Source organism: Salvelinus sp. IW2-2015, linkage group LG25, assembly GCF_002910315.2.
Source record: "Salvelinus sp. IW2-2015 linkage group LG25, ASM291031v2, whole genome shotgun sequence".
In the NCBI taxonomy this organism is placed as follows: domain Eukaryota; kingdom Metazoa; phylum Chordata; class Actinopteri; order Salmoniformes; family Salmonidae; genus Salvelinus; species Salvelinus sp. IW2-2015.
This window is the reverse complement of record NC_036865.1, coordinates 14316424-14341818: the sequence shown is the minus strand read 5'-3', so window position 1 is coordinate 14341818 and position 25395 is coordinate 14316424. Positions and strand designations below refer to the sequence as shown.

Sequence of the window (25395 nt, the reverse complement as noted above, 5' to 3'; positions counted from 1 at the left end):
TACATTAGTTCTTTTATTTTCATTGACACACTTCAACTGCACTCTACCCCTCCCATTCTATTGGTTGCAAGAATTTTGTATAATAAATTGAAATAGAAAAACTCAGAAGTTTTGATTCCGGTGACGTTTTCTGTATCAATTGGTAAACCATGTACCATGGTCTGGTGTTGAGAGCCGCCATGTTCCCAGAGTTGAATTGTGGAGGTACAATTTCCAGCTGCCGGAGCGTAATATACCTGCTACTTATTTCTAGTCACACAATGAATGTCCCACACCTAATAAGATGTTTAGTATTGACAAGTTTTAGGAAATAAGTCTGTTAGTCATTATAATTTGCAAAAGAAAGCCACGAAAAGACTACAGGTTTCAATGCATGCCACCGGATCCGGAACGTCCGTATTTTATTGTAAATGTTTACAATTCTACATGTGAGGTTATAGTTTGACAAAACAAAAAAGAACGATAATAAAACGTAACAAAAATAAATCCATCTGTTGAATAGACAATGGTATGGGTGGAGACGAGTTGATGCAGAATTCCTTACCATGAATGAGCTTTCATTAAACTTGCTTTAGAGATTTTAAGGAAAGACACCTTGTCTGACATTGTAAGCATTAATCTCTACCATCTCTTACTCTTCAAGCCAAGCTACATAGCATGTGAATAAGGTCCCTTGAAGTTTACCCTCTCATCCTTCCTACATGGCTAAATGGTCCATTTAAATGCAGGGACGCCATTTTAGAAACAGATGACACGTGGATTTCACTAGTGATGTCATAGTTTCCGAGGAATGTCTACTGTGACAATAGCACAATAACTGTAGTACTTACCTGTTTGTCATATCTCCACCATTAAGCCAGTGTAGAGAAAAATAACGAGTGCTGCTTATATCTGCTCACTTAGCCTGTGGTACAGTATATTTTCGATCTTAGCATCATCGAAGAACAAGAGTCAAAAGCAATAGCTCATTCAACAGTGGTATAGGCTACATTTCAACCAACCAAMCGTTTCATCATTTCATTCCCAGTTTGATAAGTTGAACAGTGGTAATAGTGGTAGACACTCAGACATTAACCCTTGCCAGTACAGTAGGGTCAATGCTGAAACATGGGCTTCTATTGTAGATATACTGAATGGGACAGTCACTAAAAACAGGAAATGACATAAGCAGACTGAGCCCACACAGGAATTGTCATGGTAACAGAATACCTGTTCATACAGAATTCATCACATTCATCATGTATTACACTCATTCATTCACTCAACTAACACATTGTTCAGCTCCAGCTCTTTCTGACGAGGTTAAAATGAAAGAATAACAGTTTTAAAAACTATGTAAAAGTGTAAAAAAATCACCTTTCTACATAAAAATACTGTTTGTTCCATTTGACATTTATCCCCAGACATTCTGATCAATATCTATAACTGCAGATACTTGATCGGAAAACAATACGACAAACATGTAGAGAAACATAATGCCTTTAGTGTCTTATACACACACAGTGGTCTGGGAAAATAATTGTGGAAAACCTCTTCTCCTGGTATATAAAAGTGCCTCAGATGGGCCAAAGTCAGTGGTCATAGGCCCGTCTGTAGTGTTCTTGGGTCAGTTTAAAATCCTTCATGTGGTTTGGTCTCAACGTTTCTTCATGTGATTGTTGGCCTCTCCTTGTACGATCCTATTAAATAAAGCCTGTGTGGATCTGCATCTCAATTGTTGCTCCATTTCAGTCATCTCAACCTTCCCCCGTATTACTTCACAGATCAGAGCAGATGAAGGAGAGAAGATGAGGAGAGGTATTGGACCAATCAGACGCAGCCAGTGTCCATGCCTCCTGATATATTTACAGTTCAGGATTGACAGGGGGTCTAAGCCAGGCTTCTCTGTCTGGGCTTAATTCTTGGGTAAAGCTGTTGAGAAAGCAGACACACAAACACCTTATTAGATACATTGGAACACTAGCAACCAATCAACATCTTAATGGAAAGTTATTCAGTAAAATGTTTAACTTGACGAAATGCAGTTCTGACACAGTGCGACTCACCCCCAGAAGGTTCCGAGGGATGTACCCCTCCGTGTCGCCCGTGCCCGCCCACCACCACTCGGTCTCGTCCTCGTCCTCTCGGCGGACGATGGTCATGCAGTCTCCCTCGTGGAACRCCAGCTCATCAGAATTGTCATTGCTGTAGTCCCACAGGCCGTACACCACGCCCCTGTTCATGATGCCCATCTTCTCCTGCACACCTGGAGGAGAGAGGAGACCGGGTGTTAGCGGAGCAAGAACACACAGAAATATACACGCACGCACACAAACGCCAAATGCAGATGACACCTACAGGTGTGCATCCAAATACACCATCACAGTATCATCAACAACCACACTGCCCACTGTCTCTTCTACGCAAAGAGAAACAGAGACTTTCCCCTGACATAACACTCAAGGCTGTTGTACCAGTAGCTGTTGAACTACTGACCGTAGAGGAACTGGGAGCACTGGGTGTATCCCTCCTCCATCTCCTCACACTTATCTGCTGCCGTCTGCATGTCGCTGTAGGTCATAGCAAACACCGCTGCTCCCGACTCAACCAGGAACTTACACACCTGCACGTTATTACAGGAGGCCGCGCAGTGCAGGGGAGTCCTGAGAGAGAGGGAGAAAGAAAAAACAAAGCATACATTCAAAAATACTTTCAAGTTAGACGAGTCAGACTCCCTCGCTGGCTTTTGTAAGGGTCAGAATCAGAGCTGTTGGTAGAGTCCACTCACCAGCCATCGCTGTCGGCTGCGTTGACGTTGACACCAAACTGGACCAGGAACTTRACGATCTCTGTGTGTCCGGCACAGACTGCGTTGTGGAGGGCTGTGATCCCCTCATCATTAGGCAGACTAGGGTCCTCCACCTGAGACAGGAGAGAGGTGGATCTTTAMAACTCACTTTACAAACACACATTTTACACAATACACACTCGATACAAATTWTCATCAGCTAAGACTACAAAACGTTAAGACTAAACTTTTTGAGTACGATGGTTTACCAGCTACCATGCTAACCTGCTATTACAAAAACACCTTACACATTTTTCTTCACTACACACAAGCACTTGTAAACACTGTTCCTCTGTGAAAGTCTTTTTTTTTTTTTTTTAAGACCTTAGTGGTCCATTTCAGGAAATATGATACGGTATTCACTACAGTATCTATACATCCAGAAATGTTACCTCGTAGATGATCCTCTGGACCAGGTCAAACTCTCCCTCCAGAGAGGAGTCCAGGAGCAGGGCCAGGGGGTTAAACTTCACCCTCATGCTGTGGTCGATCCTCTCAGAGCCGGTCTTACGCAGGTTGGTCCTCTTCCCCTAGTACAGACACACGGAGAGGAGTACACTTTTTACACAACGTCACACCTAGATGATATCGCACAGCCACGATGACACGCTCTCACGAGGAAGTGTCTGAGGGTGTTCGCTAGTGTCCTGTCCCATCTCTGTCTGGATGGATTTGATTTGTGCAAGTCTTTGTGTGTCGCATAGAAAATCTATTTGCAGTTCATATAAATGGGTTCCAATCCACAAAATATTAAGAAACTGAATGCAATGCATAAACGATTTGAATGAACATCCAGAGTATCCTTTGAATGAATACAGAATCTACTCAAGATTGAAGGGACCTGTTCCCTCTGCAACTACCCCAATACTGATCTGACTAACAGAGCCAAACCAGTCATGAAACAAACTGAGGTTTTACTAAACATCACAATTATTACACAACCAGATTATAAACTATTACTGGCCACATGAAAGAAAGGGCCCTTTTTTGGGTCTTAACAGGTGTCCATTGGGTTTAGTGGCAGAGAGCAAGGACTGGGAGGCAAAAATGAGTCAGACCACTCATCAACACTCCAAAGGGTAGGACCCCACTGACAAACCTGCCTATATGGGATCAACAATGGAATGCAGCTTGTTGTTTACYTACAGGGCAGAAAATAACCAAAGCTCATTTCAATGTCACCTTTGGACGAGGGAATGTGAATGCTTACTGAAATGCAGCCATTCTGTGTCAGATTAGGACATAATGAACAGGTTCCACTTTCTACTATACTTGATCAGGATTACTGTGCTTATATAACCAGTGAGAGGGTGGAGGGTAGCTAGCCAGGGCGAGATGAGGTCAACACAGGTGAACATGTACTGTACAACCTGAACAGTCAGGACAACCCCATGAGAAACAAGTGAGGCACATTCAGTACTGTAGAGTATAGTACAGTTGGCTATTGTTAATATGGCTTAGGACTGTGATGTTAAAGCTATTTGCAGCAAGWAGAAAGGTTGTGTCTGATTGTGGGCTGGTGTTTATGGGTGTCATGGAAGGCACTTAAAATGAGGTTCCTTACCGGTGGCAATGTGACCTGTCCTGTGACCTCCGGTGCCTGCATGCTGAAGGTGTCCTCCCCCAGGATCTCCTGCTCAGCCCCGCTGGGGTAGGGTGGTGGAGGGTAGGGGGGGAATTCTTCCATGAAACTCTCTGGAGGAGGGTGCAGGCTGGGTGGGCTGGGCTCCTCCATGCCTGCAGCAGCAGGGGGCGGTGGGGGGAACCGGGGCTGGTCAGGTCGAGGGGCAGGGTGGGGTGGATGGGGAGGAGGCGTGAACTCCTCTCTGTCTCCCTCTGGGATGGCTGGTGGGGGAGTCTGCTCTGCTGGGGGTGGGAGGAGGTGGTTAGGGGTGGGAGGAGGGACTTCACGCACCTCCAGTTTCACACTTCCCGGTTGGCTTCTCTCCCCAACAATCTGGGCACCTGGAACACCAGGCAACGCCCCTCCCTCCTCCTTTACAGCCTCGGGTGTGGTGGGCGTGGTGAGGATGGTCTCCATGGCAGCTAGCGTGGTCTTCTGATAAAGCAGCTTCTGGATGTTGGGCCCTGCGGGGCCCTCGGGCTCTGTGATGGAGCTGCGTTTCTTCAGGGGCCGCGGGGCGTTGTACAGCTTCTTCCTGAGGGCCTCCAGGTCCCCGTCACTCTGATGGCGGTAGGGGTTGGATATGAAGGGCAGCAGCTTGGTGGGGCTGAGGGGACGGGGGGTGCGCTCTGTCTCCCCCTGCTGGCCCTCCGCGGGGGGGCCCTGTGGTGCCCCGTGGTCCACCTCAGAGGGCTGGTCTGGGGAGTGCCGCTGCTCGCTGTATGGGTTCTCTGGTTGCTGGGGGCCACCACCGGAGATCACAGGCTTACCGTACACTACACACAGAGAGTAGGTCAGACTTTAAAATGGTCTTTGAAAATACCATCAACTAGACAACCTATTTTCCTGCTGGTACACAACAACACTCCAGGACAAGGATTGATGAAAATATAACGTTTCAATCTATTGTTGTTGAGGCAGGCAACACACAGCTTAAAATGTTTATAGTGGGAGTAGCCTATGTGAAGATGTGTGTTTGAGGATGAGCGCTGTAAGAGAAGGCGGTTCTCCTGACTGCATGGCTGAGCAGTGGTGTGTCAACATGCGTCAGCCAGGTCAGGTTGGTGGATTTGCCTTGAGGGAGATCCACAGGGCAGGGATGACACGTGCACGCTGGCCTTATTGACTCTTAGTGAAGTCTCCAAGTACACTAAATACCTCACTTTTACAAATTAGGACACAGACACTGTCAGAAAGACCCAAGAGCTTCTTCTGATCATGTGACCTGACCAGGAAAAACTCTAGGTTCTTGTTATATCCTATACGTATATCATAACTAGGACCACACATTTTTCCTGGCCGTTGCAGACTCCAGAGAGTTCATGTCCTCTGCTTCACTCAAGGGGAGAAATCCCACAGGGCTGAGACTAACTCATTACAAACCTAACTTTAGTCAGACATATCTGYGTATGTGCAACCCGTTAACACTAACAGGGTGACGAGGAAGATTGCTTTAATGATTTATTTAACGGTTGCCATGCCTCAGGGATTATTATCTTTAAATAGATTCACTAACTGCAGCTTGTTCTGAGTCGGGACCCTTTCCGCTGGCTAAATGAATCACTGTACTCTCCTAGGTACATAGCATAGGACTTACGTCAGCCTGCTTTAAAGTCTCTGTTAGGAGTTAATCTACCAGTCAGTGTAGAACAGAGAAAAGAACAAGAGCTGACAACACTGTTTCTAGTACACTGGTGTTCAGTGAAATGCTTTGGAGCCATGGTTCACATACCGGCCTTGATTGACAAAGTCATATTGCGAAATCAATCCTCTTCATTCATTCTTTAGAGAAATAGACAAATGTCTCCAGACAGACGGTAGTCCAGATACAGTCAACAGGAAATGAAGAGGAACCAGAAGGTAGTCTTACCACTGACAAATCCGTTGCCTCGGCTCTGGCTCCTGTTGAGAGACCCCTGTATGGCCGGTGGGTAGGGCTTGCCTGGGGTGGGCTGCTGAGTGTACATGGAGTAGATGGAACTGGCTGCCAGGGTCTGGGGCTTGCTCAGGTCCTTAGGCAGCTCTGGTGTGAAGGGTCTTACGGTGGCTGCCAGAGGGGGGTCCTGCTTGGAGGGCAGGGGCAGGGTCTGGCTCTGCGAGGGGGGCAGTGGGACGCGGGCCTTGGCCGCCTCCTGGGGGTGCTGTTGCTGGCTGGGGGGCTTGGCCTTGGGGAAGGTACCGGTGTTGAGGCCTGGCTTGCCATAGGGTGCGCAACTGGGGGCTTTGGGTTTGCTGGCGACGGGTGGGGGCACCTTGACTGCAGCTTTAGGAGCAGACTGGAGAACAGAGTAGACAGAGGAGCTGATTAGATGACAGGTACTCACATCCTACTCACACCCTACTCACACACCACCCACACACTCCTGATGCCAAGAGTTAATGTTCATGATAATTACATTACAGTTAACCCATTACAATACAACTTCTCATTTAACCGCAATACTCACAGGCTTCCACTCAAAGTTCTGCATGGAAAAACCCCATTGGGGATCAAATGTCCTGTTAAAGGTGTACTGTGTACATGTGTTTGTATGGTAGGTACATAGTGCCTTCGTAAAGTATTCAGACCCCTTGAATTTTTCACATTGTTACGTTAGCCTGATTGTAAAATTGAATGAATTGTTCCCCCCCCCCCAATCTACACATAATACCCGACAATGACAAAGCAAAAACAGTTTTAGAAATGTTTGCAAATTTATTTATATATATAAAAAATAAATATCACATTTACATACGTTTTCCGACCCTTTACTCAGTACTTTGTTGAAGCACCTTTGGCAGCTTTTACAGCATCGAGTCTTCTTGGGAATGACGCTACATGCTTGGTACACCTGTATTTGGGGAGCTTCTCCCATCCTTCTCTGCAGATCCTCTCAAGCTCTGTCGCGTTGGATGGGAAGCGTTGCTGCACAGCTATTTTCAGGTCTCTACAGAGCTGTTCGATCAGGTTCAAGTCCGGGCTCTTATTCAAGGACATTCAGAGACTTGCACCGGAGCAACTGCTGCGTTGTCTTGGCTGTGTGCTTAGGGTCGTTGTCCTGTTGGACGGTGAACCTTCACCCCAGTCTGAGTTCCTGAGCGCTCTGGAGCAGGTAATCATCAAGGTTCTCTGTACTTTGCGCCGTTCATCTTTGCCTCGATCCTGACTAGTTTGCCTTTTGGCAAACTCCAAGCGGGCGGTCAGGTGCCTTTTACTGAGGATTGACTTCCGTCTGGCCACTCTACCATGAAGGCCTGATTGGTGCAGTGCTGCAGAAATGGTTGGCCTTCTGAAAGGTTCTCCCATCACCACAGAGGAACTCTAGAGCTCTGTCAGAGTGACCATGGGGTTCTTTGTCACCTCCCTGACCAAGGCCCTTCTCACCCGATTGCTCAGTTTGGCCAGGCAGCCAGCTCTAGGAAGAGTCTTGGTGGTTCCAAACTTCTTCCATTTAAGAATGATGGAGGCCACTGTGTTCTTGGGGACCTTCAATGATGCAGAACTTTGGGACATCATATAGACAGATGTGTGCCTTTCCAATTCATGTCCAATCAATAGMATTTACAACAAGTGGACTCCAATCAAGTTGTAGAAACATCTCAAGGATGATAAATGGAAACAGGATGCACTTGAACTCAATTTCGAGTCTCATAGCAAAGGGTCTGAATACTTATGTAAATAAGGTCTGTGTTTTATTGTTAATACATTTGCAAAAAATTCTCGCTTTGTCATTAAGGGGTGTTGTGTGTAGATTGCTGAGGATTTTTACATTTCTATTTAATCGATTTTAGAATAAGGCTGTAACGTAACAAAATGTGGAACAAGACAAGGGGCCTGTATACTTTCCAAAGGCACTGTATGTGTGTGCGCATTGGAGAAACTACTCTAAGCTGTTGGTAGGAAGGTCGGCAGGTATTGGATTCAGTTCAATTAAAGTTCACGTTTTCAACTTGCTGGACACCAGCCATTTTGGGTCTGCAGTAAAAGCAGCTAAGCGACCATTTTGGTTCAGTTGCACTGTTCTTACCTGGGCGTCTCTGACCAGGTCGTCACTGCTCTGGTTCTTGCGGAGGGAGGAGGCGGGCACCTCAGTGGGCTCAAACATGGAGAACGGACGCACCCGCCGGTCCCTCTTCATCCCCTCCGTCTCACCTACACACAACACCACCACAGGTGTTACCATAACAACTAGACACAAACAGGGAAAACAATGGCACAACCCTATCTGGACTGTGTAGCTAATTCAAAGATAGCCGTGTTAGTGTGGGCAGGCGGATATGATTTGGCCACTACATACCTAGTCATTGTGTGGTCGAGTCTTACAGTAACATTTGTGTGTGGTTGGGCTGAGGTGGTGGTTACCTTGCTCTGTGTTAGCGCTGGAGTGAGAGGTCATTCTGGGCAGTATGGAGGATGACCCATGACTACTGCTGTTGGACTCTGGTCCAGAAGCGCCCCACTCTGCCAGCTTACCTGAGAGAGGGGGGTGGGGGTGGTAAGGGAGTTGTGGTTTAAGGGGTGTTTTCTAACAATACTTTCAATTCAAACCAATGGTAGGTCAAATATGTTCAGACAAGGTCTGGACGAAGCTGGGCTACAATATACATGATAAGCCTTTTGACTGGGACTCCCCTTTTCTCCGAAAAATGAAGACGGTACAGTAGGGTTTCCTAAACGCGGTCCTGTGGCTCCCCTTGGCTGCACGYTTTGGTTTTTACCGTTGCACTACACAGCTAATTCAAATAGCAGAGTCATCAGCAAGCTTATTTGAATCCACTGTGTAGTGCAACGGCAAAAACCAAAACGTGCACCGCACCGGGAAACCCTGCAGTACAGGAGTGCAAGATGTGGTAGATCTAGCTAGTTCTTCCTATCTTCCACATTTCCTCAATAACTGATTTAGAGCTGATTGGGCAAGTCTGAAACCACATGGCTGTCAGACCGTCAGTTCTGCTGGAGGTAATGTGTTTGTTCCAACTGACCCAGTTAGAAACRCTGCTGAATCCAGCGTGGAAAGAAAATGGGAACAGGCACAGTTTAATTCAACAAACAGGCAGTATTGCCTCACAGCAACACAAACAACAGAGATCTGGCAGAAAAAGAGATGACAATGAAAACATTAAATAAGAATGTATTTTCGTGTTCTTCCACAACAAACATACCCCCATGTGCGCACACACACACTCTCTCTCTCTCTCTTACATGCACACACAACAAAGACCATATTGCATCCACTGAAAGGGTAACACACAGCAAGCTCAAGCTGACACACACAAACACACACAGAGAGAGCACATACACACAGAGTACAGCACAACACCAGAGGGAGTGTGTACCTTTTCTCTTAGCCCGCAGGTCTTTCAGAGGCTTAAGCAAGAACATGGCTTCTAAAATGCAAACAAGAGACAAAAAGTAGGAGCCTTAGATATCCAGAGTTGAAGGTCCGGTCCGTTATAGGCCCAAGCAGGGGGCCCAGTGTGGGCATGGTGAGGGGTGCAGATGGCCTGGCTGGACCTGGGACCAGGCAGGGACCCTTCACGTCAGTCTACAACTCGATGGAGAAGAGCTCTGGAGGGGTTTGGACAGGCTGCAGAATCCCCTCTTCCCTTCCCAATCTGTCCCCCTCTTCTTTCCCACTGCATATTGGCTCATCACGCAGAAGTGATTGCATGCAACATCACAGCAGACTGGGGAAAATCTGTTACTTTAACTCCTACGTTTCCCTGGCTTCCGCTGGAGACTACGTGTAAAGGAAAAGACGGACCGAAGAGGAAAAGGGGGATAGATAAAAAGGGAAGGAGGTCCCTTGTGGTGCTGTGTTGTTTAGCAGTTGAAATCACTAGCTTTGGTGTGATATCATTCATTTTCAATGTCACCCCCTCCCCCAGTAGAAGGTGTGTGTGTAAGAGGGAGAGTTATTTTAGGCGGACTGAACGAGTGAGTGAACAAGTGCGTGAGTAAGACTGAGTCATCCTGTAGAGAATAAAAACAGGCCAACGTCTGTGCATGGCCTTTCACTGGTTGGCTGTGTGTGTGTGTGTGTGTGTCATTAGTGTTGTATTTATGCAATCTGACTGAATCAAAGCCCTTAGTGTGAGCGTTTTAGCGGCGTTCCCTCGTAACGGTGAAGAGGGAAAAAAATAGTTTTAAAGTTAATTTCCTGCAATTCTACTCATGTTGCCTTGAGGCGGAGAGACACATTTTTGCAATTTTGTATATGATAACTGATGATCAATGGGCCCCACACCGGTTACTACAAGTATAGATAGCTGGCCGCTAGACTAACTTACCAATAAATAAATAGCTGGCATGGGCTAATTGAGTGACTGCTTATGAACAACCAAATTTCAAAATGGCACCTTGTGTATTATTTAATCTAACGCTCAACAGTAAGTTGAGACCCCGGCTGAGTTCCTATATGTACAGTATATACAGTACTAGTCAAAAGTTTACACCTACTCAAGGGTTTTTATTTATTTTTTACTATTTTCTACRTTGTAGTATAATAGTGACGACATCAAAACTATGAAATAACACTTGGAATCATGTAGCAACCCAACAAAAAAAAAGTGTTAAACAAATCTAAATATATTTTATATTTGACATTTTTCAAAGTAGCCACCCTTTGCCTTGATGACAGCKTTACACACTCTTGGCATTCTCTCAACCAGCTTCATGCATTTCAATTAACAGGTGTGCCTTGTTAAAAGCTAATTTGTGGAATTTCTTTCCATCTTAATGCGTTTGAGCCAATCAGTTGTGTTGTGACAAGGTAGGGCTGGTATACAGAAGATAGCCCTATTTGGTAAAAGACCATGTCCATATTATGTCAAGAACGCTCAAATAAGCAAAGAGAAATGACAATCCATAATTACTTTAAGACATGAAGGTTAGACAATACGGAAAATTAAGAACTTTGAACATTTATTCAAGTAGAGTCGCAAAAACCATTAAGCGCTATGATAAAACTGGCTCWCATGAGGACTGCCATAGGAAAGGAAGACCAAGAGTTACCTCTGCCTCAGAGGATAAGCTTGTTAGTTACCAGCCTCAGAAATTGCATCCCAAATAAATGCTTCACAGAGTTCAAGTAACAGACATATATCTCAACATCAACTGTTCAGAGGAGACTGTGTGAATCAGGCCTTCATGGTCAAATTGCTGCAAAAGAAACCACTACTAAAAGAAACCACTACTAAAGGACACCAATAAGAAGAAGAGACTTGCTTGGGCCAAGAAACACAAGCAATGGACATTAGACCGGTGGAAATCTGTCCTTTGGTCTGATGAGTCCAAATTTGAGATTTTTTGTTCCATTCTCCGTGTCTTTGTGAGACGCAAAGTAGGTGAAGGGATGATCTCAGCGTGTGTGGTTCCCACCTTGAAGCACGGAGGAGGAGGTGTGATGGTGCTTTGCTGGCGACACATTATTTATTTATAATTCAAGATACGCTTAACCAGCATTGCTACCACAGCATTCTGCAGCAATACGGCATCCCATCTGGTTTGCACTTAGTGGGACTATCATTTGTTTTTYAACAGGACACTGACCCAACAAACCTCCAGGCTGTGTAAGGGCTATTTGATCAAGAAGGAGAGTGATGGAGTGCTGCATCAGATGACCTGGCCTCCACAATCACCTGACCTCAACCCAATTGAGATGGTTTGGGATGAGTTGCACCGCAGAGTGAAGGAAAAGCAGCCAACAAGTGCTCAGCATATGTGGGAACTCCTTCAAGACTGTTGGGAAAGCATTCCAGGTGAAGCTGGTTGAGCAAATGCCAAGAACTGCAAAGTTGTCATCAAGGCAAAGGGTGGCTACTTCGAAGAATGTAAAATATAGAGTATATYTTGATTTATTTAACACYKTTTTGCTTACTACATGATTCAATATGTGTTATTTCATAGTTTTGATGTCTTCATTATTATTCTACAATGTAGAAAATAGCAAAATAAAGAAAAACCCTGGAATGAGTAGGTGTGCACAAACTTTTGACTGGTACTGTTTATAGCCAAGTTATAATTTCTCATTGTGTATTTATTCCTTGCGTTATTATTTTTCTCAGATTTAAAAAAATCAATCTCTGGGAAGTACGCGTAAGTAAGCATTTCACTGTTAGTCTACACCTGTTGTTTACGAAGCATGTGATAAAGGGCAATATGATAATTTTACCTCAAGGCAACCTGCACTATACCCCCTCTGGTGGATTAAGTATGTCATTACAGAATTAAATGAACACTACTGGCAATGTACAGTAGATGAGGTAAATTGATAGTAGCTATGTTACCAAACTGAAGAGGATACCACTGAGCTTTCCCTGGCTCAACCTCTTGACTGCACAATGACACAGCAACATGAGGGCTGGAATTCCGGGCTCACGGGCTCACTTTGCCCGGGCCAAGAGGGAAGAAGAGAGACGGGAAAGGTGAAAGGTCGGGGTCACCATCTCACCTATGTTAGCTTTGTCCTGGGGTTCTGGGTGTGCGGGCAGGGTGGCGGTGCCATCGGGGTAGGCAGCAGGTTTGACCAGCAGCTCGTGTCTCACTGGGCCGCGAGGCATGGTGGACGACTGGATGTAAGGTCCGACAGCCGCCACACGAGACRGACCCTGCTGCTGCTGACCCACCGGACCATCAGAGGGCAGCTAGAGGGAGCAAGAGAGATGGAGGGAGAGGATGAATGGGAGAGAGTTAGACAGACAGTACAGAGTGAGACAAACACACAGATCCAGCAGGTTATGAGTGGGGGAGCATCAGTGGGAAAGAATAACAGGGTCACTCACAGACACAGATGTACATAAAGAGTGAAAAGTATAGCGCAAAGACCAAAATAATATATTTCTTACGCATCTTCCTCAGCTTAGTAGTAGATTAGACAGTTACTATAACATCCATTTGCCACTAGTCCAAAACACACAGAGTGGTTGACGTTATGGATGAAAATATGATTAAAAGCTCATTTAAAGTGGCACTCCTTTTCACTTTATTCTTCACCTGATTTACTTAACCAAAGACCTCTTAATTTAGTATGTGTACTTTACTGAATTTATACTTGGGATATCGCTTTCAACAGTAAAACTTTATATATATATATAATATATAAAATATATATATATATATTTTTTTAATCGCTGGAGGAAATCTTTAAGGGAGCTAAACMATGTTGAAAAATTCTCCACAACTACCCCACATAAAGCCTGATCAAGTCCAACACTAAAACATTTRGACCAAACCAGCTCGTTTTACTTTCTAACACGGCCAGAGCCTTAATCTGAAAGTTTTTCTGTTTCGGAAAAATCTTCAGCAGCTGTGTGAAACAAGGTCTTTACGCAACAGAGCAGATTAAATAAGTCGTGCCCTTTAAAAACAGATCAAATCAACTGCACTCCGTTACTGGAAACAAAATGGGGGGGGGGGGGCAGTAATCCTATGCCTGTTGCTGCTCTGCAAGTTCTGCAGAAGAGATCAGTGTGTGTCTGTCAGGTCCAGCTCTGTCATCAGTTACTGTACCTGCGGATGACTGTCTTTATAGCCTCTCCTTACCAGGGAAGCCATTCTTGAGAAACAAAAACACAAAAGGCAACAGCAGTTTGAACACACTGGTAGTCAACCCCCATACAAGTACATAAGTCACTATTGATMAGTTCCTCCCATATGTTTAGACAGAGCAAGGCGAGGTGATTCTAGGCTGGTATCTCTCAGGCTAGCCTTTCGAGACCAGTATGGTTGAAACATGCCTGCCAGGTGACATCATTATGATACCAGGGAGACTGTCACTAAACCACCTCCTCAGCGAGTCCTGCTCTATTCAGCCTTCAGCTCCTCTGCTTCCATATGTTACACCTTTACACATATTACACCTTCACACATATCACACCTTTACCTCTTCAGCCGTCTACTTTCTTTATCTTAGCTCTTCCCTTCATCAAACGAGAGAGGTAGACTACTTCAATATTGGATGAAATCCTTTCCCATTTGTGAYGTGTGGTTTTCATTTATATAAAAGGATTCAGTATGGATATTAAAGGAAGGATTCATTCCACTACTGTATTATTAATTCAGTGAGTTTTAGCGCGGCAGATCGGAGCGGGATCTAGTGGTATAGAATGTGTTTTGCTTAGTAGACACTTGCATCCAGAGGTGCTTACAAAGCAGACTATTTGCTCATAAACAGCTTATATACAGCATTGCACATTATGGCATTCTCTCTGCAAATATATTAACCAGGGAACATTGWGATCACAGTGGCATACAAACATTAAAAGGAAATGTACAACATTTTCAAATTCCTATTAATCATCTCCAGCACCACCCCAACATCAACATAAGTGAAAGTGGCTGGTGTCTATGTTTGAAGTCAAAAGGAAACAGGTAGATAAGTGTTTCTGATGACACCATTCGGCAACACTTACGACAATCTGGTGGGCATCATGTGATTTTAACCAACTATGAGTAGTCAAAGCTTAGTAGCAGGTCGCCTAGTGGTTAGAGCGTTGGGCCAGTAATCGAAAGGTTGCTGGATCRAATCCCTGAGCTGACAAGGTAAAAATCTGTTGTTCTGCCCCTGAATAAGGCAGTTAAACCCACTGTTCCCCAGTAGGCTGTCATCGTAAATAAGAAATTACATTTTTTATTTTCATCATCTGGTGAGCATCTTTTAGAAAATAGAAACCTGCCATTTTCACATAATATGTTGATGTTGGGGTGGTGCTGGAGATGAATATAAAGTAAAAAAACTTTGGATATGTCCCATTAAAATGATAAAACTTGGATTAGTAAGCATAAAGTTACCTAAATGGAGAGATGCATCTCAACTCCACACATTAAGTTAGTTTCAAAATGAAAGAAAAGGGTGTYAGAATCAATAAGACCACCAAATCACCAGGGATTGTCTATTCGTTTGACAGAGGTTAGGTTTTTCTATTAAAACACCTCTGATCGAGAATAGATTTTGCCAACCACGTGTAACATGTGAAATGATAATAAATCGTGCCTGTGATTCAGTAACACAGTTTCAGTGCCAGAGCAAATCCTCCACAACCTCAACCACTCTTGAGTTTCCATTTTACAAACACTCCTCAMCCGTACATGTTGTTCTTGTCCACTTATAGCTACAGCACATCTCACATGTCCTGACAATTTCCTCACAAAATCTTTCAAAGACACAACCGAGTATGTTTACATAGATTATGAAAGTGCCATGGAAACCACAGAAGTCAAAAACAACTCGGAGGAAGAGGGGTAGAGAGATAACACAGGCAGTGATGTCAGAGCTCAGGCCTGATACCATCTCCACTGGCATTCCTGTSCTCTAGTCTCCACTCCTCTCCTGGAGTTGTTTTGCCAAGCTGGGCTGAAGAGAGGGAGTGTTGAGTGTAAACTGAGATAGCAAATCAACTCTGTGACATCAACTCCTTMAATCCTGATCTTTGGGAGCCATCAGGTGTGCAGGCTTTTGCTCCAGCCAGGCACTAAAATAACTGAATCAGGTGTTATAGTAGGGGGCTGGGGGGAAAGTTCCCCACTCTGAGTCCCAGGGACCAGGATTGAAGAATGCTGAATAGACAGAGACAGAACAAGTGAACTGTGGAAGGAGAGATCAGAGGGTATTTCAGTCCTGTAAGACAGTGATTTGTTTGTCAGTGCAGAAAGGCAGTGAGAGACAGTGTTGAGGAGTCTTACTTTTTTGATAGGGGCCGGCTCTGAGGGCCAAGGCATCTGTGGCTTTCAGAGGTAAACAGAGATACAGTGTGTTTATACTCTCCAGCCCCTAGGGGGCGCTCAGGTTATCACTTTTGATGGGGTATGCTTCACTATGTAAATATTTCCATTTCTTTGACCAAGTCTTGAGATGTCAAAGTAAGTGTTCTGCATTCGTGTGTGTGTGTGCACTCACCGGCAGGTTCTCTTTCTGCTGCAGAGCGGCCTTCTTCTTCCAGAGGCGGTCTCGGAGCTCACTGACGCGTTTGTCCATAGAGGCCACCTCCATGTTGCGCTTGTTCAGACTGTCTCTCTGATGCTGCAGCTTGGCATTCTGCTCCTGGTTAAGCTTGTTACGCAGCTAGAGGGGACAAAAGATGACATGCCAGAGAGCTGAACTAGGATGGAGGACAGGGTAGAGGACATATGAGGCTTTGAACTAGTGGTTCTGACAGCTCAGTTGATTAGTTAGGTCACAGTGGTAGGCATATTTAAGGGTTTGAGTCTCACATGAGCGACATGCTAAACGTATGTGATTTGAAAATATAGACATGGGTCAAATTGCACGCATATGTAAAATACTTTCAAACAATTGAGCTCCTGGGATTGAGTTTTCCAGGTACAATGGAATTGTCAATAGTCCCAAAAGTGCAAACTCGAAGCATACACACCTGCAGCTCCTTGTAGAGGTGGTCCAGTTCAGCCACAGAGCTCTGGTTGTCTTTGAAGCYGTCCATCTTGCCATTCTTGAGCATCTCCAGCTGTCTGTTGAGCTCCTCAACCTTGGACACAGCCACCACCAGCTCTCTCTGCTTCTGTTGGAACAGACCATTCATCTGCTCTATCTCCTCCACTACAGAGAGAGAGAGACGGAAAAAGAGAAAGATACACGCAAGATACGCACACACAGGTTAGAACCAATCGATTAGTCAGTCATCCAACACAAATCCACCAATCAATTCACCACTCAATCAATCAACCGAACAACCAATTCCTTGCCCATTCATTGCAACACTGTGCTCACCCAGCTTGCCGTTGCTGAGGCGTTTCTGCTCCACGTGGCCCTTGAGGGCCCGGACCTTCTTGAGCCTGGTCTCCTGGTTCTCCACGTTCTCCCTGAGACGCTGCAGCTTCTCCTGGTCTGATGCCTGCTGCTGCTGCCTCTCCTCCTGCTGCTGCTGCTGCCTCTCCTCCTGCTGCTTCAGGTAGTGCAGGCGCTGCTCCTAAAGAGGGAGAGAGGAGGGGTAGGGGAGAAAGAAGACGGGATGGTTACGGAGCCCTGCTTGCTTCAGAAACCACCACTGCACAGAGTGCTTAACCATAATTTCATAGACTGCATAATGGATCATTTTAACAGGCCAATGTGACAGGAATCTCCTAAAACAGTGTCTTTATTAAGCTCCCTTACAGGTGATCTGTGGTGATGGGACGGCATGTTTATATGGCTGCTATCTCAGGGCTACATTCCGAAGCCTGTTGTGCTATCCTCTGGCTTCCCCTGACAAACACAGTTAGGATGAGCAAAGACAGACAGGCAGCACAGGTGGGCACGCAGCGTGGAACCAACTGTGTTGATCCAAGCAAAGGCAGAACAGGAAGAAAAAAAACCTCAGTTTTTTCTCAGTTTGGCTGAGAAAAGAGAGACTGCAAGAGAGAGAGAGCAGACAGGTCTCTCTTGAAACAAGAGCATTGATCTCCATGAAACTTGAGCCTTGATAAATAAATGTAAGCAAAAAAATATACCAGTGGAAACAGACTACGGTTCAAGATGCCTCAGCAGCTACAGACCCCTCGAGGGAAAGAAACCCATCAAATCAACCAAACTGGATTGCGTCAGCCTATTGCCCTCATCCAGCCAATACATCTTCCTTATCTGAAAAAAGTCCTTTGTTTGAAGCATGGTTATAGTGATTGATGACCAGAATCACATGTTAATGAGATGGGGAAAACACAACTGAAAGGCTTACTGCACTACATCCTACAATAATGTTCTGTCATGACGTGGCCCTTTCTGGGTATAGATCATGGCTTCTCACTCTCTCCTACACCCAGGTTCTGTTATCTGAGGTCGTAAATTCCTGGCGGAGACTCTCTCCCCCTTTTCATGTAGGATGGAGAGAGTTCGACAGTAGAACAAAGGAACTCCCGCCAAATTCTACTACATTCCAGAATTTGAGACTGGAACAATATCCATATTTTGGAGAATGTGTAAACGGTCGGTGGAGAAGCCAGCTATGACACGGTCCGTTTTGTTTCATGTTTGTGACCTCATGAAAGACAACACAGTCACATTACCCTAACTATGTTTATATAGGTGCCTCTGTTATGAGGTTTGCATCTAATTATTGTATCAAATKAATGAGTAAATATGAAACTATTTGTGAAATTATGTAATGTGATGTTACACCTTTAATGTGAAAAAATTGTAATTCCCTTTGAAGTTGAATGAAGTCATTGACCTGCCCCCGTGAGCACAGACATGATCAGGCATCATAGAACMACCTTTCATATTGTTACGAATAAAAGCTTCTCCTAAGAAAATCCTCTTCAGACCACGCGTACCTCGGTGTAAACTGCAGTGGCACAGGTCTGAGTACCAAGACTGAGCAAACCCACAGCGTGAGCTGTGTTAGACTTCCTAACCATACCACGTGGAACATTGGCTACACGCCTGGAAATAATTAAACTCAGACAATCGATCCCTACAGAATAAGAGCAAATCTTAGATACTAATTACTAGTCTGCAGCTAGAAATTCTGGATGCGAAGACAGACAACCGCCGAAACATCTATTCTATGAGAACATTTCTGGATGGTACTCTGAAGTAACCATTCTAACCACGAAAGACTTTGATCTTCAGGCAGGCAGGCAGAGACAGACAGAGACAGACAGACAGACCGACCGACAGAGACAGACAGACTCTCCAGCAGACGGATTCCAACAGAAAAAAATCACGACACATGTGCATAAATATATATATTGCTTGCAATTATTCCCAAATGAGTGAGCGTTCATGTGCAAAGGATTAGCATTTAAATTAATATAATTATAGTAGTATAGTGTGTAGTGATCCCTTTTGTCTTTCCCGCTCTTGCTTAGTCCACACCCACTTCCCTTTGTCCAYCAAGCCGTCATATCGGCTTAGCCCACTAGGCAATCTTCCATATCATTTGTTAGTAACAGATCTACTGTTTGTTTGTTTATGCATTTCTGTGATTATTTAGCTAGTTAGTAAATAAATGATTAAGCCAATTGGTGTATGGAGGATTTATAGTAAAGGCTGTGTTCGTGCAGATAACCAACAATTTACGACGTTTGGAATGAGACTGACGTAAATAATAATTCATGAATAAGAACACTAATTGATCAGATATTAGGAAAATTGTAACTTTGTAATCTGAATATTTTCCTTGGTGCCCCAACTTCCTAGTTAATTACATTTACATGAATACTTTAATCACGTAATAATAATTRCAGTTAATTGATTTGATAAAATAACAGTCTTCACTTTTAATGATGCCAAAGACACGACAGTTTTTACATGTGCCACAATTCATCTGTGCCACAATTCATCTACACAACTATCCCTTATTTTACACCTCATGTGTGTAGTGCCGAGCGATTAGTGCTCTTTGAGGTCTGTTCATTTTCGGTTTGATTATTAAAAAAATAATCAGTTTTAAATTTTGGTTTTGATTATTTTATACACTATGCATTATGTGGGTTGAATGCTGCAACACAGAATAAAACAAATAATAAAAAGACCCAAAATGGTAGTGACTGCCCATTACTGTTTATCACTTATTTATTTACATTACTTAAAAATATTTCAGTTGTGTATATGTGAGACTCATTTCAGGAGTCTAGGCGTATGTCGGGCGTCACTACTTCAAAGGAGCGCCATTTAAAAGTTATTCATTTTTGGGGCAGAAATGCCTTCTGGAACATTTGAACTTTCATGTGCCTTAATAACAAACTTGTATGCCATCTGTAAATACGAATAAAATTGTTAAAATAACGAGCCTAGTTGGTTTAGCCAAGAAAAAAGGCAGCAACATTCACGCTAACCATGATTGGCTGAACATRAGTTCGGAATGGTCTGCCATGTAGCACCTTCTGTCTATATTATGAGCTGGTCAGTATGTGTAGGTAATCCTTTCTAACGTGCTGTTTTGAAAGATATCAGCTAGTAGAACTGCTCAAGTGTTGCTCTCCACTTTCTGGAGGATAGAGTTTTGAAAAGTGGAATTAGAGTATGATAGCTCAGGAGATGGATCAAATTCTGSYGTTTKATTGCAAATATGCAGACGGAGTTGAAAAGAGAACACACAGAAGGCTGTTGTATAAAACACCTCTCCGGATAACATCTTCAAACTAAGGGCAACCATGGCATCCGTGACGGCGAGGGAGAAGCGTCCATTCATGTATACTTGTAAGAGAGTCTAGCTATCTACATATTCAGATATCACACGTTTCTAATTCTGCCAGAAAGTATTATTCATTTCAAGTTAAAGTGTACTGTTAGCTAGCTAGCTAATGTTAGCTGGCTGGCTAGCTAGCTAACGTTACGTGTATAATCTCTGTAGTAATATTATGCATATCTCAGAGCCATTTGCATTGCTAGTTATAGCCTAATGTTAGCTAGATAACATAAAAACTGGTTGGTTAGCTACCTGCAGATTCATGCAGGGTAGTAACGTTATGAGTTGGGATTATGGTTAATTGTTTGGTTAGCTACCTACATGTCTAAACAAAAAAAGACTCCACTATGCAAGACACTATTTCAATAGAATGTGACTGCGACAACTGTTGATTGACGTAGCAGGTAAATTCGCTCTGGCCATCTACTCCGATTTCAGAGCACTCGTCTGTGTGCCAGAGTGCAGAATAATTTACGAATGCTCAACACCCGTTAAATATGTCTGATGTCAGTAAACGTTGACAAAAAAGCGTAATTCAATAGCTCTGCTAGGGCGAGTAAAATGGTTAGTGAGCTGTTCTCTCATTTGTGTCTGGAAGTAGCTGGCAAGCTAGCCTACGTTAGTCAGTTAGCCTGGGTGCTTGACTGTTGCTGTTAGGTCAGAACGCTCGGATCAACCCCACTCCTCGGCCAGAGCATCCAGCGTGCACTCTGATTGCGCCGAGAGCGATTTACGAATGGACAATCTGACAATGCTCTGAGTTTACCAATGCCCAGAGCACACTCTGGCACTCCAGATTACATTTACCAACACACCCGTAGTATAAGCCAGCCTTTAGTCTTGAAATCTTTGGTTGTTTCGTACATAGCCTCACAAGTAAATCCTTAAAAGAGATGGGTGGGGCTAAAGCTTAAGATGGTGTAAGTGTCGAATTGCCAAGGTAAAAATATGTCGTTCTGCCCTTGAACAAGGCAGTTAACTCGCTGTTCACCAGTAGGCTGTCATCGCAAATAAGAATTTGTTCTTAACTGACTTGCCTAGTAAAATAAAAAGGTTACAACGATGCTGAATGGGTGTAGACAAAGAAGAACTCTCCCCTGTAGGTACCAAAACATTCAAGGGCCATTTTCTCAAGTGAGGTTACAAGTTAATCAACTTTCAAAGCAGAATTACTTTCCCATTGTTCCTCTACTTTTATCCAATGTAAAAACCACAATTTCAAATGTTGCTACATAAGACCGAATCGAGCCGGTCGGTCACATATTACATTTGTTTTATTTGAGAACTATTATTTAATTCAAAGTCATCTCTATAGAGCTGCTGCCTATGCGGTCTGACAAAGTCACTATTTGTGTAGTTCTTCAAAGTAAATACGGCATACTTTTATGACTGCTGAATATTAACTAACAATCACTTATTTTCAGGTAGCGATACCTCGAGAAGCAACAGCTGCTCTGTATATCACCTCACGATCACACATTCTTCTCTCTTCTGTAGCAGTTGTAAAATAAACACAGACCGGGCAATAGATGCACAATGGATTATGGTCATTGTACACTGAACATAAATATAAACATAAAATGTAAAGTGTTTGTCCCCTGTTTTATGTGCTGAAACAAAAGATCTCAGAAATGTTCCATTAGCACAAAAAGAGCATTTCTCTAAACTTTAGTGGACAAATTGGTTAACATCCCTGTTAGTGAGAATTTCTGTTTTGCCAAGATAATCCATCCCCCTGACAGGTGTGGAAAATCAAGAAGCTGATTAAACAACATGATCATTAAACAGGTGCACCTTGTGCTGGGGGACAATAAAAGGCCACTCTAAAATGTGCAGTTGTCACACAACACAATGCCACATATCTCAAGTTGAGGGAGCGTGCAATTGGCATGCTGACTTCAGGAATGTCCACCATAGCTGCTGCCAGGGAATTGAATGCAAATTTCTTTACTATAAGCCGCCTCCAACGTCATTTTAGAGAATTTGGCAGTACGTCCAACCGGCCTCACAACCCCAGATCACGTGTATGGCGTCGGTTTGCAGATGTCAACGACGTGAACAGAGTGCACCATTGTGGCGGTGGGGTTATGGAATGGGCAGGCATAAGTTACGGACAACGAACACAATTGCATTTTATCAATAGCAATTTGAACGCACAGAGATATTGTAACGAGATCCTGAGGCCCATTGTCGTGCCAGTCATCCGCCGCCATCACCTCATCTTTTAGCATGATAATGCAAGGATATTCCTGGAAGCTGAAAATGGAAGGAAGCTGAAAATGTCCCAGTTCTTCCATGGCCTGCAAAATCACCAGATATGTCACCCATTGAGCATGTTTGGGATGCTCTGGATCAGCGTGTACGACAGCGTGTTCCAGTTCCCGCCAATATCCAGCAACTTCGCACAGCCATTGAAGAGGAGTGGGACAACATTCCACAGGCCACAATCATCAACATGCAAAGCAGATGTGTCGCATTGCATGAGGCAAATGGTGGTCACACCAGATACTGAATGGTTTTCTGATCCACGCCACTACCTATTTTTGAGGTATATGTGACTAACAGATGCATCTGTATTCCCAGTCATGTGAAATCCACAGATCAGGGCCTAATACATTTATTTCAATTGACTGATTTCCTTATATGAACTGTAACTCAGTCAAATCTATGAAATTGTTGCGTTTATATTTTTGTTCAGTACAGTTAATTACCACGTTTTATGCGCTAAACTATGTAGAATATTGGCCCGTTGGAAACTACAACTCCCTACTACATCGCACAGTTCAGGCTGGATCTGATTTATTTCTCGAGAAACTGTGCGATGTGCGCATTGACCTCACGGAAGAAAAACATACAAAACGGAATTCAAATAATTGAACCAACGTCAGTCAATTAGTTGTTTAAAAAACAAAAAATAACCGACATTTCAGTTAATCGCTCAGCACTAYCTGTGTGTTTCCTCTCCTGTGTATTACCTTCACCCTTAAGTCACCCACTCAAGACCACTACATCAACAGGGTTATCTTGCAATCTCTTTCTATTCCATAAAATATTTTTTTCTCCTTGATAACTCACCTTCTGTGCTCCTTGCCTCCACTTTTCTCCATCACTTTGTCCTCGCCTTTAATCTTCCCCTCTCTCATCCCCCCTCGTCTCTGTTTTCCATCCTCTCCATTTATTTCCATCACTTTACCTGCACTCTTTCATCTCCCTCTCACTTTGTCTCGCTCTTAGCAACTCCCTCTCGCTTTCATCCCACCCCCTCACCCCCTCTTTCCCTCGCTTTCTTTCTTCCTCCATGTCTCATCTCCTCCTTTCCACTGCCCCCCCCTCTATCTTTCTACCTTGTTACCTTGGAGGCGAGGAGATGTTGCTTTGCGTCTATCTGCTGCTGCTGTCTGGCAGCCATCTCCTGCAGCTCAGCCAGAGTCATGTCCATCCGTGGGGCCGACACCTGCGCAGGGTACAACAAGGAGAGACGGTCAGCCACACACACAAAAAAAGATTTGGCAAAGTAAGACATACATACATACATATTGTACATATACAAACACATCATCTCTCACTCCAAGGCAAATGTTGTGTGTTTTGCATCTGTGTCAAGACAGGCCTGAAGCTAAGTAGGACAAGTACAGTCTCTGCATGTGGGTAAATAGCACACACTCGTGTTCAAATATGGGGACGTTTTCTGCGTCATTGGTGACACAGGAGTAACTGAACTCGTTTTTCCCCTCTCTCCCTCTACTTCTCTTCGGAAGCTTTAGATGTTACAGGTTTAAAAGTTTACTAATACAAAGAGCAGCAGAGGAAATGGTAAAACAAGTTAAAAAGAGCTAGATCAATGAGTCACAACAATTCAGAGGGAAAGTTAATGTTTGATTAATTGACTAATCCAATGACTCATAGGACAGGAAATGCAGAGGGGGTTCAGCAATCAGCAATGTAGCAACTATACTACACAGTGACTGAATGAAAAACAGAGTTTGTCTAAAGTCAGTGGTTTCTGAACTCACCCCGTTCTCCATCCGTCTATCCCAGGTGCTCTTCACCCCGTTCCTCTTGGAGTCTGATCCTCGGGAGCCACCTGAAACACACATCCAAAACCTCAGTCAAAAACAGTCAGAGAGAAGAGTAAAGCAGAAAAAGTTTTCCTGACTAACATTAAAAGCCACCAAGCCTGTTAGGAAACTATGAGAAACTCACGCAAAGTGTTCATTGGATCAAAAGCTGATATGAGTGAAGCAAACGTCTCTCGCCCTTATATACACCACACACTGACACACCACATACAGTACACACCTACATACGTTCTGCAATAGGCTCCTTCGGATGGAGGGGAGGAGTCACAAGCAGGTTACACAAACACAGATGGGCTAGCGTTAGCGACGAGCTAAGCCACTCAGCCAGCACAAAGACATCAGTGTCGCCCAGAGACCGGTCATAATCTCAGGATTTACTACAGTGCCCTGGGTCTCTGAGGGGCTGATCATTGACTGTGTGTGTATTTGTGTCTGTGTGTTGAGGGTGTCTTAGGGAGCCAGTGGAACTGATTTCATCCCTCGAGCACCGGCCCGTGACCAAGCAACTTACATAATAGTTTTGGACAAAATCTGCTACAAACATTGGCTAGGCCTGGAGGACTACTCAGGGGCACAATAACATGCTAAGCTAACTAACTCATAATTAGCCTATAAGGTAATGCTATGACAAATGAACTGAATAGCCTACTTAGCTAACTTAATAGTGATGGGGAGAACTATGTTTTGATAGTTATATATCGCAATATTATTTTTGGACAATATTATATTAATACATCGATTTGTAAAAATAACAAATAAATAAA

The 25395-nt window shown here is 44.0% G+C and overlaps 1 protein-coding gene across 1 annotated transcript in view; it reads right to left on the bottom strand.

Moving 5' to 3' along the window:
* Positions 1-364: 364 nt before the first annotated feature.
* The window catches only part of LOC111951812 (apoptosis-stimulating of p53 protein 2), a 49267-nt gene continuing 24236 nt past the window's right edge, over positions 365-25395 (bottom strand). Inside the window, 18 exon segments of the mRNA XM_070434948.1 lie at positions 365-1911; positions 2046-2245; positions 2476-2642; positions 2768-2901; positions 3220-3357; positions 4392-5227; positions 6322-6727; positions 8459-8583; positions 8794-8904; positions 12884-13076; positions 13942-13960; positions 13962-13987; positions 16114-16155; positions 16328-16492; positions 16803-16984; positions 17156-17354; positions 23905-24006; positions 24566-24636. Coding sequence (XP_070291049.1) covers positions 1870-1911; positions 2046-2245; positions 2476-2642; positions 2768-2901; positions 3220-3357; positions 4392-5227; positions 6322-6727; positions 8459-8583; positions 8794-8904; positions 12884-13076; positions 13942-13960; positions 13962-13987; positions 16114-16155; positions 16328-16492; positions 16803-16984; positions 17156-17354; positions 23905-24006; positions 24566-24636 — 3158 coding nt within the window. The 3' untranslated portion in view covers positions 365-1869.